The 21,107-nt window shown below is 41.1% G+C and overlaps 1 protein-coding gene across 1 annotated transcript in view; it reads right to left on the reverse strand.

Annotated features, from left to right (window-relative positions):
- The window catches only part of LOC137434338 (uncharacterized), a 123,834-nt gene extending 111,832 nt beyond the window's left edge, over positions 1 to 12,002 (reverse strand). Inside the window, exons 1-3 of the mRNA XM_078785175.1 lie at positions 11,838 to 12,002; positions 6,143 to 6,299; positions 5,272 to 5,299 (exon numbers count right to left, since the gene is read on the reverse strand). Of these exons, the coding sequence (XP_078641301.1) occupies positions 5,272 to 5,299; positions 6,143 to 6,299; positions 11,838 to 12,002 (350 nt within the window). The remainder of the gene's footprint in view (positions 1 to 5,271; positions 5,300 to 6,142; positions 6,300 to 11,837) is intronic.
- Positions 12,003 to 21,107: the final 9,105 nt, after the last annotated feature.

Raw genomic sequence — 21,107 nt, forward strand, 5'->3', positions numbered from 1 at the left:
CAAAAAACATTAACGGACACGTAAAACAATAAAGGGAGGGGGAGACAAGATGAGGAGAGAGCGGGAAGCACACAAGCACAACAGTAGAGAACAGGGACAACGGGAGATCTGTGGGAGAGAGAGGGCTGTGGGGAGGGAGGGCAGATAGAGGGAAGGGGTACACGGTACAAAACAAATTGACACTACAAGGAATTTCAGGAATGAAGTTGGGGATTGAAAGATGTGGATTTGTGGTGTAATTGGGGGGGGGGGGGGTGGGGGGTAGAAAATATCAAGGTTTTGGATGGGGAAGATAAGAGATGGTGTTGAACAGCTGTTTTAAAGACCTGGAGGGAGGAGTGGGATTGAAGGGAGTGGGGGAGTTTGTTCCAGAGGCGGGAAAAAAGAAGAATGAAAGGGTGAAGGTGAGCAGAGAGTCTTGATTTTGGCAGTTTCACCAGAAGAGAGTTGCTGGCAGATCTTGTGCAATCTGCAGAATATTTGGGGGACACAGCACAGACAGAGCTGGGGGACCTAGGTCAGAGAGGAGTCGGCAGAAGACCAGAAAGACCTGCCTGTGGTGAGAGAGTGAAAGGCCCTCCGAATCAGCTTCATCGTGGGAGATACCAATGATCCTGAAAGCTTTGGTTTCTACAGTGTGAAGCCGAGCTAGGTGTGAGGCAGGAGCACCGGCCCAGAGTGGAGAGCAGTATTCCATTGAGCTACAGATGAAAGCCTTGTATGTGGTGAGGAGCTCAGGTGTGCCAAGGAAGGACTTCGCACGACGGAGGATGCCCAGTCGGCGACTGGCTTTGGAGGCCAGATTGGAAATGTGGTTTTCCCAGGAAAGATCATGGCAGATAGTGAGACCCAAAAGCTTGAGTGACAGAACTTCTTGGAGAGGATTGTTGAGAAAGTAGATGGAAGGGTTGTCCAGATGGCCTTTTCGGAGAGACATAGTGAGAGTGTGAGATTTGTCAGGATTGAAAGACATGTTCCACCTGTTTGACCAGTTTGTGATTTTGTCCAGGTCTGCAGAGAGTGAAGAGGCTGCTGCTTGCCGATCTGATGGTTGGGATATGGAGTGGCAGAGAGTGGAGTCATCAACAAAGAGATAGAGGGGATTTTCCAGAGAGTCGGAAGCCCAGAGGACCATTGCTTGCTGAGGTGGATAGACGCAATAACACCTAATTGGTCAATGCCTCAACCAATCGAAGAGTGAATAAAGGCGACATAGTGACAGCCACACAACCTCTATTTATTATAGTAAAATAAGATGATGATTTGATACAAGTGCTACAGAACTGAGCTCATTTGATCTAAAATATTGGTGGATGGATTGCATTTATTAGTCATCGTCTTGTGTGTGACAACCTGATGAAAAAAATAACGTTATTAAGATTTGGGTGAACGCAAGCTAAATATGCACAAAAACACAAAAATAAATAATGGATAACTAGAAAGCATCACAAAATGTGAAGCCGTCCATGTCTGCTTTGTACTCGAACTAAACTTGTCGAAAACGAAAGTTAAAAAAAATTGGATATTTTATTCATTGGTGTCATACATAATAAAGGTTTGTTGAAGATTTGATGACAAAAGCCCAATTGGTAAAAATGTTTTGGCTCCGACAAACACTGAAGCTCAATAGTAAATAAATAAAGAAATACGGAAGCGATTTAAAAAACTCGCAGGGCCGTCTCACACTTGACGAGCTGTGGCAGGGCGAATGAGGGCTATTTATAGTTATTATGACTTTGCCTTTCACATTTTGACCCAATTTGTTAATTATTTTACACGCTATGCTCACGTACAACGTGATGAGCGTGAACATAGAAAAGAAAGCATTGCGTCCGGACATTGTACTCAGGAACAATAAGGAAAAGACAGCATTGATGATTGAGGTATCAGTACCCAGCGATTTTGGCCTAAACAAAGCAGAAATCAAGAAAATGAGATTGAGGTATCAGTACCCAGCGATTTTGGCCTAAACAAAGCAGAAATCAAGAAAATGACCAAATACCAGGACCTCAAAAATGAGGTCAAGAGATCTTGGAAGCTGAAGAGCATCGAAATTGTACCAGTGATAATTGGAGCAACAGTAATGATGAAGAAGAACCTCACTGAGATTTTACAAACCATCCCCGGGAATATTACCACAAATGAACTACAACTGGAGGCAATCTGAGGTTCCGGTGATAATCCTGAAAAGATTCCTTGGAACAAAACTCTGAAGAAGTTGAACAGCTTGGTCCATGAACCGTGATCCCTTACTGAAGCGGAGGTGGATACTTTGGGTCCTGGGAGGACTCTGTTCCACCTCCTGAAACCCGCAAATGGAGATAACAACCAAAGACACACAAACACACACACGTGCACGTGTACACGCCGGCGTGCATGTACACGTCATGTGGCCATTACATGGTCATTAAGAGCTCGTGACAGAAGGTGTATAACATATAATGAGTGAATGCGTCTTGCAAAACCAACAAGGCCTATGTTTGCTCTCCAGTCAGATGATTGTGATGATAATGAATGAGATCACAAAGAGATGGGACCATCTCAGAGAAGAGTAGAACGGCACTAGGTAGAGAGCATACCTCCACCAGGCTAAACAGTTTACGTTTCGTATCCAGTGATAGGTCGTACCTGGATTCGGACCTGAACCAAAATCGAATCGGCTTGGTCTTGTCACCTAGCCAACTCATCCACCAAGTTTAGTCATAAATCATGCACAACATTTTCAAATCTCCTGCTATATATCGTTTTTGGCCATATCACTCAATGGTGAATAATCACTTAGACAATGTAAAAACTCTCATATCCGGATCCGGATTCGGATCTTCAACAAAATCAAATCAGTTCTTCCTTGTCACACACAACCTGTCCACCAGGTTTCGTACGAAACTGTCCACAACATTTTGAGATATCCTGTTCACAAAGAAACAGACAAAGAAACAGACAAAAACAGACAAAGAAACAGACAAAAAACAGACAAAGAAACAGACAGAGAAACAGACAAAGAAACAGACAAAGAAACAGACAAAGAAACAGACAAAGAAACAGACAAAGAAACAGACAAAGAAACAGACAAAAACAGACAAAAAACAGACAAAGAAACAGACAAAGAAACAGACAAAGAAACACACAAAGAAACACACAAAGAAACAGACAAACAAACAGACAAACAAACAGACAAACAAACAGACAAAGAAACAGACAAACAAACAGACAAACAAACAGACAAACAAACAGACAAAAAACAGACAAAAAACAGACAAAGAAACAGACAAAAAACAGACAAAAAAAAGGACAAAAACAGACAAAGAAACAGACAAAGAAACAGACAAACAAACAGACATAGAAACCGACAAAGAAACCGACAAAGAAACAGTTAAAGAAACAGACAAAAAACAGACAAAGAAACAGACAAAGAAACAGACAAAGAAACAGACAAAGAAACAGACAAAGAAACAGACAAAGAAACAGACAAAGAAACAGACAAAAACAGACAAAAAAACAGACAAAAACAGACAAAAAACAGACAAAGAAACAGACAAAAACAGACAAAAAAACAGACAAAAACAGACAAAAAACAGACAAAGAAACAGACAAAGAAACAGACAAAAAAACAGACAAAAAAAAGGACAAAAACAGACAAAGAAACAGACAAAGAAACAGACAAACAAACAGACATAGAAACCGACAAAGAAACAGACAAAGAAACAGACAAAAACAGACAAAAAAACAGACAAAAACAGACAAAAAAACAGACAAAAACAGACAAAAAACAGACAAAGAAACAGACAAAAACAGACAAAAAAACAGACAAAAACAGACAAAAAACAGACAAAGAAACAGACAAAGAAACAGACAAAAAAACAGACAAAAAAAAGGACAAAAACAGACAAAGAAACAGACAAAGAAACAGACAAACAAACAGACATAGAAACCGACAAAGAAACAGACAAAGAAACAGACAAAAACAGACAAAAAAACAGACAAAAACAGACAAAAAAACAGACAAAAACAGACAAAGAAACAGACAAAAAACAGACATGGGTGAAAACATAACCTCCATCCAACTTCGGGAGCGGAGGTAACAAAGCAGGTCGATGTTGCGGTGCTGCATGCGCTTGTACACACTGCAATAGATTGGCTCAGTGAATGATTGGAGACATGTGCACCAGCTAATGCTGTCATATGGCACGGCTAGTTTAACATGCAAACATCCATCCGAGGGATGATACACACATTGATGAATCACCCTGCCTCTCATGACCAGGATGGAAGTTTATAGCTAGGCTGTGATTCATACTCAGGCGAGGCAGCTTCGAGGCGAGTGTGTGTACACCAAGGCCATTCTGCCAGCCCCAATGTTACTTGTGATGATTACAGAGTAAATCAAATGAGAATTGGACTCCAATCAATAACTAGCATGCACCAATAAATATAATGTTTCCCTGTAAATTGCAAAAGTGGGAAAGGGGTGGGGTGGAGGGTCTACAACATCAGGGACCTCATGAAATTTCAGACATGCCACCATCACTTTTCTCTATCGGGAGACATCGGTCTATAATTTGATATATGTTGGAATATTTTACGAAGAATCTTAATCTCTTTTAAAAATCCTCATTATTCCATCCAGTCTAATTCTCCACCATTATTCCCCATCTGCTCTCTCAGGCCTCTGACCCTTCCTATGAACTCCATGATTTATGCGTTATTCCTGTAACCCCATCCTGGTTCAAACTTCCAGGCTGACTGCACACCACAACTCTTTAATTCCTCGCTTTTCCTCTTTACAATCACCTTTCAGAGGCTGTTCTGTCCCACTCTTCCCTCCAGCTAATTTTGTCCCATGATCTTTATTACCCCCATTAACCTTTTCTAACCAAAGCATCTTCCTTTACAGTCTTGGTGTTTCCTAACCTCCTCGCTTTCTTCTTTTCCTGTTCATTCAGACCCTTGATGTTTGTCCTACTGCCAGTTCTATACTTTGCTCAAATGACTGAAAAATGCAACGAAATTCAAGGACCATCAACACAGACCAAAAGGCTTCTGTTGCACAAATGGACCATGTAATCAGCAGCCCTGGCCCATCACAATCTCCAGATTTAGGCCTCTGATATTTCCCCCACCAGGCCTCTAACTACCCATCTTTGTTTGGATCTTGCATTGAAATGCTGCAGTTGTCCTTTTTGGTGTTTGGTGAAGATGGAGATCACTTAATCCATGAATGAAGGAAGCATGTGTGTATGCAAAAAATGGTACTTGTTTCAATTCACTTACGTGATCAGCATAGACTGGTTCACACGATCTGTATAAATAAAAAAACAATATGCTTTATAAACTTACCAAGTCTGACAACCAAGTGCAAAGATACAATCCTGCTCCAACATGAACTCCAAATGCATTGTGTAGATTATACAGGTAGAATATCTTTGTTATCAATCTACGTATGTTTCATTAGTATGCAATGCATTCAGGTACAGGTTGAACTGGATGCCATGGATATATAGCACGCAATGTACTGATGCCACCAGCCATTAGTAAAGCCACAATGTTCCAACTGATCAAGTAACACCATACGTCATGGAAATATTGTCTCCTTATCGTGCAAAACAATAGCACTGAAGTGTGGAAACGAAGGGTGCATGAACACAACTAGAACGCCACTCAGTAGAGCGCATACTCCCGCCGTGGGTCAAGTGGGAATAATACGTTTTGTTTAACATCCCCTCTCCCCAAAACAATAAATGAAAAATAAAGTAGGCCCTGTCAGAGAATTTATTTTGATATATCTCGGAATTGGGGGAGAAAAACATCATTTAAGAATAAGAATAAAAGCTTTAATGCAGAAAAACAGGAAAAAAATTCCCCAAAAAATTCCCCCAAAAATTTCCTGGATCCGGAATAAGATCCTGAGCTTCACCAAAAACTAATCAATTCTTCCTTATCCCAAGGGAAATCATCCCACCAACTTTCATCCAAATCCGTTCAGAACTTTTCCACATATCTTGTTCACAAACACACGAACACACGAACATACGAACACACACACGGACGGACACGATCGAATGCCTGGCGGGAGTAACAATGAGTGAAGTGTCTGCACATCACACGATATATATATGTATGTACTGTATATCACTGTACATACTGATCAGCATGTCGTTGTAGGCATTATCCGAGATGGAGAACAGGTGCGGGGGCATCTCATTGCGTTTCTTCCCCTTGTACATGTTCGCCACCCGGGTACCATATATAGGAAGCCATTTGTACGGGTTGATCGTCACACAGAACAGGCCGGAGTATGTCTGCAAAACAAATAAAGGCACGTTTAAACAATTTAAAACTTCAAATCTGGTGTCAAAATACCAGTGTTCGAACGTCTTTGAGGATATGTCCATATATAATAAAAGAAATAGGCCAAATAGACAAAATACAAGACTAGTTGAAATACAAGACTGTGATGTCAAGTTCGCTGGTACGGACAAATGGTCGTTGCAGATTGTGGAAATCACAGAATGAATCCGTCAAATTAGTGTCTTCCCTTTCCCTCTTGTCCTCTTCTCGACCCAATTCTTCACTCCCCCCTTATGTTATTCTCCTCCCACTCCCCTCTTCCCATACCCCTCTCCTACCACTCTCTTCTTTCCCCTCCACCCCATAATTTTGCATATTTTATACACCATGTTTTTTCATAAAAAATATATTGTTGTGGAAATGACTTCTCGGGGCTAAGAATGGATTGATTGGAATAGTTATTTCCCTTAATTTATGTTTTAGAGTAAGTGTGTGGTAAACTATAATAGGAATATGCGTCAATAATCGTTGAAACAGCATGTCCTCTCCCCTCACAATGTAAATCAAAAACTGCTTTTCCCATAATCCTTTTTTATTGTGTTATCGCTTGTAAATCTGTCCTTTATGTCCATTAAAATGTAGTGAGTGGACACCTGGGTGGACTGGTCGATAGAATGGAGATTTTAATTATTTTCCCCGGTATTGGCTGCAGCACAACCCGATGGAGATGTAATGGGCTGCAGCTCTGCTAAGCCCATGCCTAATAGGCGAAGTGTATGCAACTGTCTAGCCAGAAGAACTCTTGAATATACATATATATATATATTATATGCTTTTTTATTTTGACAAGGGAGAATGGATTGTAGATGCAAGTCTGGTAAGGTGCCAGTGTGGACGTGAATTCGGATCCATCAGAGGGTTGAGGATCCATCAGGCCCGGAAAGTGTGTGGGAGTGATCGTGTGGGAGATGTTGGTCTATGGTGTGATGGTGTGCATGTGGAGGCATGACAGGTTCGAGAGAAGTGTGGGTGTGGACCTGAGTTTGAGTCAGTGAGAGGATTGCATATCCATCAGAGCCGGATGGGTTGTGTGCGTAAGGTGGGTGAGGAGGAGGTACAGCAACGCAGTGCCTTTAAAAAGGGGACACGTAAGACGACCGGGAGAAACAGCCAGGTAGCAAGGCACGGTGTTGTATGTCCTGGGGTTGTACTTCAGCAGGGAAAGGATGCGAGGAGGAGAGTGAAATGGCCAGGTATGGGAGAAAGGGAAGTATGGGAGAGAATGGATGGAGTGGTGTGTGGGGCACTTCATAAGTTGAAAGGAAGGGTGGAAGATAGATTGAGAAAGATGAATGAGATTGTATTTGAGTATGCATGTGTCACGTTTGGAATGAAAGAGTGAGTAGAGAGGAGTGAGAAGGAGGCACGTTTGAGCAGGAGGTAGACGGAGATCCATGAGTTGAGGAGCTTGAATGGAAGATGGAAGAGGGCAGTGGAAGGGGAGAGGAATGGGCTTTATGTGTTGACGAAGCATGTGAGGATGAGGTTGGTGAAGTTTAAGAGATTGGAAAGGATAAAGGGGCGAAGAAAAGAGAGGCAGAGGAATCGAAAGAGGTTCTTTGAGAATCCCTTTTGGTTTATGAAGGATCTGATGGAGCCATCTCGATCTGGTGTACTGAAGGTACCAAAGGATGAGTTGGAAGGTCACCTGCGTGTCACTTATGCAGACACAAGGAGGGACGAAGTGGTGGAGGACATCGAAGGCTTGGTGAGACCGACAGAGCCAGGTGTTCCATTTGATTTGTCAGAGCCAAAGATGTCTGAGGTTGAGGCAGTTTTGAGGAAGGCACGGGCGGCATCGGCTCCAGGACCAAGTGGAGTGCCATACAAGGTGTTTAAGAGTTGTGAAGGCATCAGGCAGTATCTGTGGAAGGCTCTAAAGGTGGTATGGAGGCAAGGAGTGGTGCCCAGTCAATGGACTAGGGCAGAAGGAGTTTATATTCCAAAGCAGGAGGAGGCTGTGACACTTGAGCAGTTTAGACCAATATCATTGCTCGATGTAGATGGGAAGATACTGATGGATGTCTTTGCGGCACGGCTCTCAGACTTCATCAGAGGGAATGGTTTTGTCGATGGTTCTGTGCAGAAGGCAGGAATACCAGGATCACCAGGATGAATTGAACACTCGGCAATGGTCTGGCAAGTGTTACAGGAGGCAAAGAGGCAAAGGAAGAATGTTGCGGTGGTATAGCTGGATTTGGAGAATACATATGGGTCAGTGCCGCATGCCTTGATCAGGTATGCCATGGATTTATTTTGGGTGCCACGGAGATTTAGGGATTTTTTGATGGCATATTATGATCAGTTTTGGATGTGGTTTGCGACACAGTCCTATGTAACAGAGTGGCAGAAGTTGGAAGTGGGGATCCCGATGGGATGTACCATCTCCCCTATTTTGTTTGTGCTGGTTATGGAGTTGTTGATACGTGTGGTGAGTGGACATGGGAAGGCAGTGGAGCTTGCCCCTTGTCAGAGTTTGCCAGGGATGTTTGCATTCATGGATGACCTGACAATTGTCCAACAGTCGGCTGTTGCAGCAGTAGAGGTACTGGGACGACTGGAAAGGTTGATGCGGTGGGCAAGAATGGGCTTTAAAGCAAGAAAGTCGAGGATTGTGATGGTGAGATGAGGAGTGGTGGATAACATGCACAGGTTTGAGCTGGGAGGGGAGGTGGTTCCATCATTGGTGGAGGCCCCTGTGAAGAGTTTGGGAAGATGGTATACAGTGGAGTTGAATAATGTGGGAAGGGTGGAGGAGGTCAGAAACAAGCTTTTGAGAGGTTTGAAGAGGATTGATGGATGTGGTTTGCCAGGTAAGTTGAAGGTATGGTGTTTGAAGTTTGGATTGATGCCACAAGTATTGTGGCCATTGATGATGTATGATGTTGCGATTGAGCATGTAGAGAGGATGGAGGTTGTGCTGAGTGGGTTTGTGAGGAGGTGGTTGGGAGTGCCACACTGTTTGACGAACATTGCCTTTTATGGTCAGGTGGAAAACTCCGGTTTCCCTTGACATCATTAACCGAGGCGTTTAAGGTGGTGAGGGTGCTGGAGTTCATGATATTGCAGGATTCGAGTGATTCAGTGGTAAAGAATGCTCTCCCATAGAATAAGGGAAGTCAGAAGTGGAATGTAAGAGCAGAGGTGGATGAGATGGAGGAGCGGTTGCAGCAGGAGGAGGTGGTGGGGAGAGTACAGCACGGAAAGCATGGCTTGGGGTGGATGAAGCATGAGCGATGGGGAAAGGCATGTGTGAAAGAGAGGAGGAAGATGGTTGAGAGGGAGATGAGAAGAAAGGAGGAGGAGGGGAGATATGTGAAAGCAGTCGGTCAGGCACAGCAAGGTGCTTGGACTAAGTGGGAAGGTGTGCGGGTGAGGACATTGAAGTGGCAAGATAATAAGAGGATGGAGCCGATATTGTTGAGTTTCCTGTTGCGGGCAACGTATGATGTGCTTCCATCACCAGTAAACTTGAGATTGTGGGAGTTGATGCAGGGGGAGACATGTTATTTGTGTGGAGGTTTGGGAACGGTGCAGCATGCACTGACTGCATGCTCAGTGGCATTAGTAGCAGGAAGATACAAGTGGTGGCATAATCAGGTGCTGGCGGTGGTCGTGCAGATGGTGCAACAAGAGGTGCTGAGATTGAGAGAGAGAAGAGTGGAGAAGGTGTCCGATGGGGGAGAGGTGTTGTTTGTCAAAGAGGGCCAAGTGGTAAGAGGTGGAAAGAGGAGGAGGTGGAAAGCAAGAGGGCTGTCAGATGCTTGTGATTGGCAGTTGGTGGCAGAACTAAAGCCACAATTGGTATTCCCAGAGGAGATCTGTGTGACAAGGTTGCGTCCTGACATTGTCATCTGGTCAAGTTTAAAAAGACAGCTCATCTTAGGGGAATTGGCTGTACTTTGGGAAGAGAACATGGAGGAGGTACACGAGAGGAAGAGATGAAGAGAGGAAAGTGCAATGAGCTGGAGGCAGAGTGCCGGGAGAAGGGTTGGCGAGTTTCTTGTCAGCCATTTGAAGTGGGGTGGAGAGGGTATATTGGCATTTCCTTTTCTGTATTTCTTGCTCGGCTTGGAGTGTGTGGGACAGAAAGAAGGAGGATGTGTGACAAAGTTGCCCAGGTTGCCTTGAAAGGCTCACTTTGGATTTGGAGGAAGTTTATGGAGGCACGTCGAACGGTGTAGGTTGAGGTTGTGGGGGGTGGTTCATTTCAGCCTGAAGGGGTAGCGACTGAGCGTGGAAGAGAAATGGAGATGTGTGCGTGTGTGTGTGTGTGTGTGTGTGTGTGTGTGTGTGTGTGTGTGTGTGCATGCGGAATGTCTAGTGCATGAATGTGTGTATGTGCATATTAATACAATATTATTTCTTGTGACCGTCCTTACCTTATTTACATACTTTTTGACATACCATCCCAACATCGTTTTATATTTTTGGTTCATGAGTTATTGGTTCACGAGTTATCAAGTCACCACTCTATTCGTCATGTGTGTGCGTCTGTCTGTGTGTGTGTCTGTGTGTCTGTCTGTCCGCAGCATAACTACCCGATGATATCATCCGATCTTGATGAAATTTGGGTGGGAGGTTGATATCATGATCTAGTTGTGTCCTGCCTCGAGTGGGCGTTTTGCACCCATTGTGGGCGGAGCCACGCCCGAAAAAGATGTCTTTTTAGGGGGTAATTGAGTTCAAGCTATATCTTCTCTGAGGGAGTTGGTGGAATCTGACAGGGGTTTCGATATTTGGTTTGGCCAATGTCATGTGTCTAGCCCCACAAAGCTCGATTTTTCATTTTCACTGCAAGGTTAAGGTCACAAGGTCACGAAATTTCGAAAAGTCGATTTTTGATGGTTTTATTACATTGTTCGCTTCCTGATAGGGTGAAATGTCGTACATGTTTTTATATTATCACATACATCATGAAATACAAGTTTTCCAACAAATTTCAGAATCTTCGACCTTTGACCTTTGAAGGTCACAAAGGTCAAATTTTCAAAGTTTTTGGAATTGAACCGAATTTTCGGTATTGTGTAGCTAACTCACGTCATAACTGATTATACATTATTTTCTATCTCATTTCAAGGTCAGTAACCTTCGTTTTGACATTTCAAGGTCACAAAGGTCAAATTTTCAAAGTTGTCAGAATCGAACCGAATTTTCGGTATTGTGTAGCTAACTAGTCTCATAACAGATAATACATTCCTATTTATATATTTTCAATGTCGGTTTTGACCTTTGTCATTGAATACCGCTAGCTCATGAACCATCGTCGTCTCCTGACTTGTCAAGTTTTTTTTTTTAAATTGTTGTTATAATATAAATGGATACTGCTTATTGTGCTCATCAAACAATACTGTACATTCAAAGAGTCGAGAAAGTAATCCGCTTGTAGAATTATGGATTTTAGAGTATTGTATATTAAATCAGATCTAAATGTCAAATACAAATAAATCGATCATGCGGAGAAATGTTTGGGAACAACAAGCACATACATAGATGCGCATGTTGACATATCGTTGGCGAAGATTGTGCAACACGGACGCCTCATTTAGGAAAGTGAGGTCGGCCATATCTGTGGCTTGCTCATATTTTGGAGGGTTCATCTGATGCACGTCGTCTTTCTTCAGTGTCACCGTCTGAAAGTATATGTCACACATGATGTTACCCCATGCACCACAACAAACAGATGGGCCTAATGCTAAGTATAACAATCATACGTTCAAAAATGGCAGAATGCACATAATCGTGTTTTCATTTTGTGGCAGCAAAATGGCGGCGCATTGCATCCATAAGATGGCAAATTGTATCTGGTCGTACTTTGTACCATTCCTCTCCAAGCCCTTTCGGAAACTATAAGAGTTAACCTCTAAGAGCTAATAACCCACAACTGCAAAGCCAGGTATGAGAGCTTATGAGCTCAGGTTCAAACACACACTATACCAACAATAGCACGAGCCTGCGGATAGTTTTATTGGGATATTGTCCACTGGAGAACATTTTCATCAGTTGCGTGATCACACATTTCAAAATGCATCAATTTTGTCATTGATCCCGATTGGTAGCACTCATTTTTGTGCCTGGATTATTGCTGTAGGGGATTATTATTTTTCACCGAAATTATTGTTAGTTTTCCCCATTCCTTGGTAATCTCAGCACAACTTTTATGGATACTTTACGAGCGAGGCCATTCCTTGGGGAGTAGTTGAACTGCATGAGTTCCCACTCTCATTTCCCCTGTGAAATCATTCCCCTCCTTCTGCTTAGCCATGCTGTGTACTGAATGGCGATTATATTTATTTTTTCTGAGTTTTAGTATTCCGCCTCATCAACCGCTCTTTTGCACCATAGTGCTACCTGTCAATATGTCACCCTGAATTTGTCCTGCCAGATTTTGCCCTTTAATTGGTTATTTGTGCCCCTTTTCTATGTATTCCACTCTGTTAAATGTCGGTGGATTAAATTGCCATCCTCGGTCGTGGAGCTTTGTGAGCCTTAAAAAATAATCGATAAAAAAACCAATCATACGAAGTCCTGAGTACTACAAACCGAAGGAATATCCACCATCTGTTTGCCCATATCATGATTACTTCCTTGCAGTCGGTGTTATTATTACCTCCGCCACCAAAGGTGGATGGAGGTTATGTTTTCGCCCATATCTGTTTGTTACTTGCGAAAGTCGAAGATTTTTCAAGTTTATTGGTTGGTCTTATGTGCTATTCTGTCTGTCTGTCTGTCTGTTTGTCTGTTTGTATATCAATCGCCTACAGGTCACAATTTTAAACCGATTTTTACGACGAAACTCCACCAAATGGTAGAGTTGATCATAAGGAAGAAGCCTATTGATTTTGAGGTCAAAAGGTCAACATAGGCCAAAGGTAAACATCTATGTCAAATTTCTAAAATCCTCAGTTTTCATCCGATGCACTTGAAATTTGAAAAGGATTTACATATCAGATCACTGAATTCAACCACCATTTATTTTTGAGTCAACATAGGCCAAAAGGTCAACATAGGCCAAAAGGTCAACATAGGCCAAAGATCAACAACCTAGGTGGAATTTCTAAAATCCACAATCTTCATCCAATTGACTTGAAATTTGAGGGGAATTTGCATATAACGTCACTGAATTCAACCCCCAATTATTTTTAAGGTCTAAAGGTGAAAAGGTCAACATCAGTCAAATTTCTAAAATCATCAATTTTCATCTGATTGACTTGAAATTTGAAGAGGATTTGCACATTAGATCACTGAATTCAACTACCAATTATTTTTAGGTCAAAATCGGTCAAAAGGTCAACATAGGCCAAAGATCAACAACTTCTTTTAGGGATTTAGCATGTATTGTGCTATGCCTGACATATTTCTTGTTTGTTTGTGAACAAGATATCTCAAAAAGTTGTGGACTGATTCGGATGAAAATGGGTGGATTGGTTGGGTATGTGACATGGACAAAACGATTAGATTTTGGTGAAAATCCGGATCCGAGTATTTTAAATTTTTTATTAAGTGATTCTTCGCCATTGAGAGATGGACGCAAAAATGATATATAGCACGTCTATCAGTGGGATACAAAACGTAAACTCTTCAGCCTGGTGGATGTATGCATTCTACCGAGTGCTGTTTTAGTTCAAATTGTGCTTATTGTTATGCTGGAGACTGCTGCCTCCAGTGATGCGAGAATATCAACTTTGTGACTTGAATGAGACATATAATAAGAACCTCATGGCATAAGAACCTCATGGAAAATGCAATTCACAAGTCAGCCCATTATTCCCGATTATCCCATTCAGTGGAGTTGCTTTGACTGTAAAGTGTTCCCTGTGCTCTGCTTTTTAGAATCGGTGCAGGGCAAGTCTTTTCACACAAGATAAGGTAAATTCCCATGCGGCACTCACAGGTGACTTTAACCTTCAGCGGTTCAGTTACAAACAATTCTCAGCATGAATAATGCATTTATTGTGAGTATTTCGAACCTTCACATTGCACAATTTTCCTTCCACAAGGGTTACGGACACTAGAACTTTGCAATTTAATAGTTCCTTGACCTGAAAATGAAAAACGCCCAAACGGTTTAAAGATGCGGTTATTCTGATTGTTATTTCAGAATATGAGGAATAACATTGAAGAACTAGAACGCCACTCAGTAGAGCGCATACTCCCGCCGTGGGTTTAGTTAGAATAATACGTTTTGTTTAACATCCCCTCTCCCAAAAACAATAAATGAAAAAGAAAGTAGGCCCTAACTGTCAGAGAATTAATTTTGATATATCTTGGAATTAGAGGAGAAAAACATCATTTAAGAATAAGAATAAAAGCTTTAATGCAGAAAAACAGAAAAAAATATTTCCCAAAAAATTTTCCAAAAAAAATTCTTGGATCCGGAATAATATCCTGAGCTTCACCAAAAACTAATAAATTCTTCCTTATCCCAAGGGCAATCATCTCACCAACTTTCATCCAAATCCGTTCAGAACTTTTCCAGATATCTTGCTCACAAACACACGAACATATGAGCACACACACACAGACGGACACGATCGAATGCGTTACTCCCTGGCAGGAGTAATAAACCTGAAAATCGCAGAGCCAGAACCAGAATTATTTATTTGGTCTGGGAAGCCCATGCGAGGTTTCTTCTTCTTCAACCTCTCACAACCCTGGGTGAATATGCGATCTTTTAAAAAAAAGTTGGAATTTTGCCAAATGTTTTATTCGTTTGTTAATATACCTCAGCCATTGACAAATCTGGAACTAAGTCTTTATAAGTTCATCAAATACTGACACCGCGAATGACATTCGCTGAGCTAAATGTTGATATCTCTTCTGGGGTTAAAAAAAAACAAACAAAAAAAAAACAGTTTTAAAGCATTATACGTATCAAACAATACATTTTATGAAACGAGGAAACCTAATACACACTTTGGTGGGTTTAAAATGACAAAATATGTCTTTATTAGAAAAAAAAAATGAACATTGAAGACGACGCTGCTAAAAAAATACACCGCTCTAACGCATAACCACGAGTTTAAACTACATTTACAACAAATATGAAAACTATTTTCATATCACAATGTTAAATATAGAATACATAGAAGATAATGTTAAAAAAAAATGAGCCCTATCTTTCAATGGTAAAAAAATCCTTCAAAAAATTCCTGGATCGGGAATAATATCCTGAGCTTCACCAAAAACTAATCAATTCTTCCTTATCCCAAGGGCAATCATCCCACCAACTTTCATCCAAATCCGTTCAGAACTTTTCCAGATATCTTGTTCACAAACACACGAACACACACACACACGGACACGAGTGAATGCATTACTCCCTGGCGGGAGTAATCACGTATGGTAGTGATAAGTATTTTGATTAAATTTGTAAAAAAATCGAAAGTCTTTATAACTTTACATTTTTGATTGCAATTATAAGTTCATACATACAAGCAACAAAATGTGACTCCTAATTGTCATGCGACACCTGAACGGTAAGTCAGATTTGGTTTTATGTGGTGTCAAAATGTTCGCAAGACCCTAGAGAAAAAGGGTTAGTCGAAGGGTTAGGGTTATGGTTAGGGGTAAACTCCCCCAGTGCAGTTATGGTTAGGGGGAATTCCACAGACAAGGTGAATGAGTAGATAAAGGGTTGATGAAGTTTGGGTGGAGAGTAAAATAATGAACTATGTAGCAGGGAAAAACATTTTGTCCTCTATATTATTTCCTGTGGATACGTGTCTGAGTTGCGAAAGAAACAACACAAAATAACAAATGGGAAAGAAGAGAAACATGTAACATGTGTCACAAAGACTGCAAAACAATATATCAAAGCAGCTGCAGAGACAAAAAAAAAGGATGAAAACATCATGGTGGCACTGCATGATGTTGACATAATAGCCAGCTGCTAATACAACAGCAAGCAAGAGAATGGACAAACAGAAAGAGGAGAGAGAATAGCGAAGGAAACATTGGAAACTGGAAGTGAGAGGAGTGGGTTTTGGGGGGTTGTTAATGTCACAGGTAAGGATGGAGGATGAACTGAGAACCGAGATGGTTGTGAACTGCCAACTTGAAGGCCCGCAAGGAATAATGAGATTGAACAGACTGAGAAAAGGAAGTTCCATAAGTGGGGAAATAGAGGAGCGATAGATTGAAGGTGAACAGTGAACCTGGATTATGGGAGATTCATAAGGATGGGGGTTCCTGGACGAAAAGCATGTGATGTGGAGGGACTGAGGAAGGTCAGAGGGCTGCAAGAGAGGAGCAGGGAAATGCAATATATGTATCTGAAATAAATTGAAATGGGGTGTGTATGTGTTCATTTAATTATCTATTTGTTTATTCATTTATTTATCATGGAAATGTTTACTTGGCAACTCAAAATAACAATAAAAATGTACCTTTTGTAAAACCTCGACTTGTCATAAAATCAAAGGGAGGCGCAAAGCGCCCCTCCCTTTATATAAGGGATCGTTTCTCTGTATGCAGCTTTAAGATGGGGACTGAAAATACGTTTCTCAGCTTCTACTGGACAAAATCAGCTGCAAATTTCAGAAGTAAATGCTTTGTACATCGAGGTAATATGTTCCAAATTTTAGCAACGTCTTTTTCCGCATTCTTGAGTTGTATTTAGAAAACCCTCAAAATCACGTTGGTGTCTGTCCGTCCGTCCGTCCGCCCAAAATGTGTTGGCACTCATATCTCAAAGGCTATACATTGAAACTAGCTGAAACTTGGAATATACATTGGCCAATAGGTCTAGTTAATGGCTTTTGAAACAAATTCCACCTAAGTGCCATAGTTTTTGCTTTAAAATTATATATGAATTATATAAATAAATAAATGTTTTTTTTTTTTTACATATATACACACTTTATAACCCTTCAAAATATTATTATGCAAATCTAACATGCTGGGTTTATAGCCTAATGGATAAGGCATCAGACTCTTAAGCTGGGGATTGTGAGTTTGAATCCTGTCTGGGTTGAATATTTTTTCCCCTTACTTTTTCAAGTCTTTTATATCGTCTTCAATAAAGTTTTGTACCATGAACAAATGCCTTTTGTTCGTATTTAAAATGTATTTTCTGAAAAATGCCCTATTTGCCAGATGTAGGGTGCCCTTTTATATGAATTTTTCTAGAGCATTACTTGGTTCCTCCTCAGAACAAAAGGGTAGTCCAGCATGCACACGAGATTTTTTTGAATGCCCTTTATTTTGTGTTGTTTCGTATTTTCCACAAGTTATGGAATGTCCCTTCTTTTCTATACCTTGCCACATGTCACATACCATATAAAGGGGCCGTTTCTATGCCCCTCGCATTTCTCACACGAATGTCCCATCTTTTCTATACTTTGCCACATGGCACATACCCTTATATAAGGAGGCCTTTTCTATGCCCCTGGCATTTTACCCAAGAATTCTCATTGGCAATGGAGTGGACTGGTCTTCTCGGAGGTTCCTGGACACAAGGTTATACAACTTGCTACTTTAGCGCGTGGTTACTGTCTGTGCAGCAGCTTCTGCACGATAAAATAATTGACCACATAGTTCAAGTTTCATCTGAACGGCCTACTCGGATACAAAGGGTAACCAACAACAACATTTTTCTATGGATATTGCATTTTCTAATCATTTTATTTCACTCTCAATTTAGATGAAAAGGAAATCAAGGTCCAGATAAGTCGATGCATGAGGAAACAAAAGAGGACACATGAGCATCGATCCCTTATTCATAAAAAGATGTATATGGGATGTTGGATTCAGTCAAACCTCGTTTCAACAACCACTCAAGGGAACCCCAAAATGTGGTCTTTGAAGACAGGTGGTCTCTTAATCCAGCATAGCCAAAAAGGAACTCTTATTCGAAACAAGCTGAGACTGGTCAGTTAAGAAAATCAAAAAACAAAGGCACCCAAGCAATGGTTGTCATTGACATCCCCCTCTGTCACCAATCAGTTTCCTGAACACTAAAATGTTGTGTCCTCTCAAAAATGACTCCATACATTCGTTCGAAGCTTTAAATGTTGTGAAGTATAATTCAGTGACAGACTGTAATGACTTATCGCTCAGCAGTTGTACAGTAGCGTTTAATTGCCTGCCCATTTCATCTTGAAACCGCATCCTCACATATGTCTGTTTCTGGTCATTGGGGACATTGCTTGAGACGTCACTCAAATGTTCATTTTTTCTCATCAAAATGTTCGGAATTTGAGTTTTGGCAACCCTCAGATCCTTCCACATTTTTGTGAGTACTTTGTATGCTTCTCTAACAGTTCAATAAGTTATAGTTGCTGGTCAGGTGGAAAGACTGAGTATATCATCTTCGTTGTCGGTAAGCATAATTCATGTGTCGATTTTTCATCCGAAGCCGAGCGAAGCAAGGCCGAGGCCATTTATTCCTGCTATGTGAAACACCCTGTATTTTAGGATCACCTGTTACCATATGCTAAGCTAACTAGGAATATGCTCTGTTATGTAGGAGTACTGCAACCCATGCCTGCAGAACATTAACCAACGTTTATTTCAAATAGGCAAAATAGAGCTGTAACATGGGGATTATAATCTAGCGTTTGCTAAAAAGATGCGTTTTGAGCAATGTTTTAAACTTTTTTGGCTGGCTGCTTGACGGCTGCATGGAGGGAGCGAATTCCAGAGAGTTGGAACAGCTAATTTAAATGCTCGGTCACCATAGTAATGAGTTGAGACTTTAGGGACACTGGGGAGAGGAATTGGGATGTAGATCTCAAGTTACATGCTGGTACATAAGGGGTGATCATGTTCATTATGTAGGCCAGCTTCATGTTGATTTTTAAGTGGGCAGAAGAATCTTAAAAACGAATCCAGTTTCAATGAAATGCCAATGGATATTTTTTAGTATTTGTGAAATATGTTGCCTTCTTGGAACTTTCTCACTATTTCGAGCAGCAGTGTTTTGGACCCCCTTGTAGCTGTGGACGTCAGATTGTGGCAGCCCAGGTCACAGGCTGGTACAGGCATCTAATCGGCTAGAAACAAACGAGTGTACCAAAACGATTGTAGCTTGATTAGTAAGATAGCTTCCTGCGTAAGATAGAGTTCCTCAAGGCAGTGTTCCGGGCCCTGTGCTTTTTTTGGTATTCATTAATGATATCTCCGACTCTCTGCAAAATCCTCTCTATCTCTTTGCTGATAACTCCACTCTCTGCCGCTCCACATCTCAACCCTCAGATAGGCAGGCAGCAGCCTCTTCACTCTATGCAGACCTAATGGTGTTGGCCTATAGGTTAGGGTGGTGAGCTTGGGATCCCAAGGTCCTGAGTTTAAATCCTGTTCAGCTGTTGATTTAATACCAGGTGGGGTTGACTCAGCCTGTTCATCCTTCTGAGGTTGGCGAAATGAGTACCAGGCTATTGTGTCCTCTCTCAAGGAGGTTGGTGGCAGGATTTGCACTCTGGCTGCTGTAAAAAACACCTCATATCACAGGCAGTACCATTCCAAACTAGGAGGCATCCACGGACACATTGTCTCATGGCAGGTGACAGGCGACACTTGTTGCTAACAGTTTGTGCAGCAATTGCTGGGGGTGAGACTCAATCTGTACCATGCTTCCTTGTCAAGTTAGGGGGTTTAATCTGTGTATATATATATATATATATATATATATATATATATATATATATATATATATATATACATACAGTGAAACCTTGACTTACGAGTGCACCAACTTACGAGTTTTCCGAGATACGAGCCGTCGCTCGGTCGATTTTTTGCTTTGTGATGCGAGCCGCGATCTGAGTTACGAGCGAGCGAGCTTACGCCACCCGCCACTAGGTGGCCCAGCGAGCGTTCAGTTCACGTGGTTATCTTGCCGTGCAAGCATCTCTGCCGTATCGCTGTTGCTTTGTTTTCGCATTTTGTTTATTTTGGAAAATTTCTTAGTTTTAACCATGGGTCCTAAGAAATTGAGTGCCAAGGGCAGTGCTGAGAAGAAGAAAAGGATGATGTGCTTGGATATAAAACACGTAATCGTCGAAAAACATAAGCGAGGTGTGCGTGTTGTCGACTTGGCGAGGCAGTACGATCGTAGTACTTCTACGATATGTACGATTTTGAAGCAGAAGGAGTCGATAAAGGCTATAACGCCAGCCAAGGGCGTTAAGATTATTTCAAAGCTGTGGACCTCTGTCCATGAAGAGATGGAGAAGTTGTTGTTTGTGTGGTTGACAGTGTCAGTAAATACAGTGAGTAAATACAGTGAGGAGTGTGAGTAAATGCACTTAATAAAACCAGTTTATTTCTTTACATTCTCTTTTATTATGTACAGTATATACGAGGTCGTGCTTGTTTATACATTATTTGTTATTTATAAAGTACATTTTTCTTATTTAAAAACACGTAACAAAAAAAATTGGTGTGGTTTTTGGGGGGCTGGAACGGATTAATAGCATTTCAATTCATTTTAATGGGGAAATTTAATTTGAGAAACGAGCAAATTGAGTTACGAGCTCGGTCACAGAACGAATTAAACTCGTAAGTCAAGGTTTCACTGTATATGTATATATATATATATATATATATATATATATATATATATATATATATATATATATATATATATTGTTACGGATCCGTCACTTCCGCCTTTGTTATTATATACTTGTCGGATTTTTTTAGTTTCAGGTAATAATGTTGTTAAGATTTTTGTGTGAAATTTTTGTAAAATGCAGATGACTTTAGTAAAAGGTAAAAAATAAATATTTGTGAAGGAAAAAGAAAAGCACGGCAAA

Source organism: Myxine glutinosa, chromosome 10 (assembly GCF_964187855.1).
Source record: "Myxine glutinosa chromosome 10, kmMyxGlut1.1, whole genome shotgun sequence".
Lineage (NCBI taxonomy): Eukaryota > Metazoa > Chordata > Myxini > Myxiniformes > Myxinidae > Myxine > Myxine glutinosa.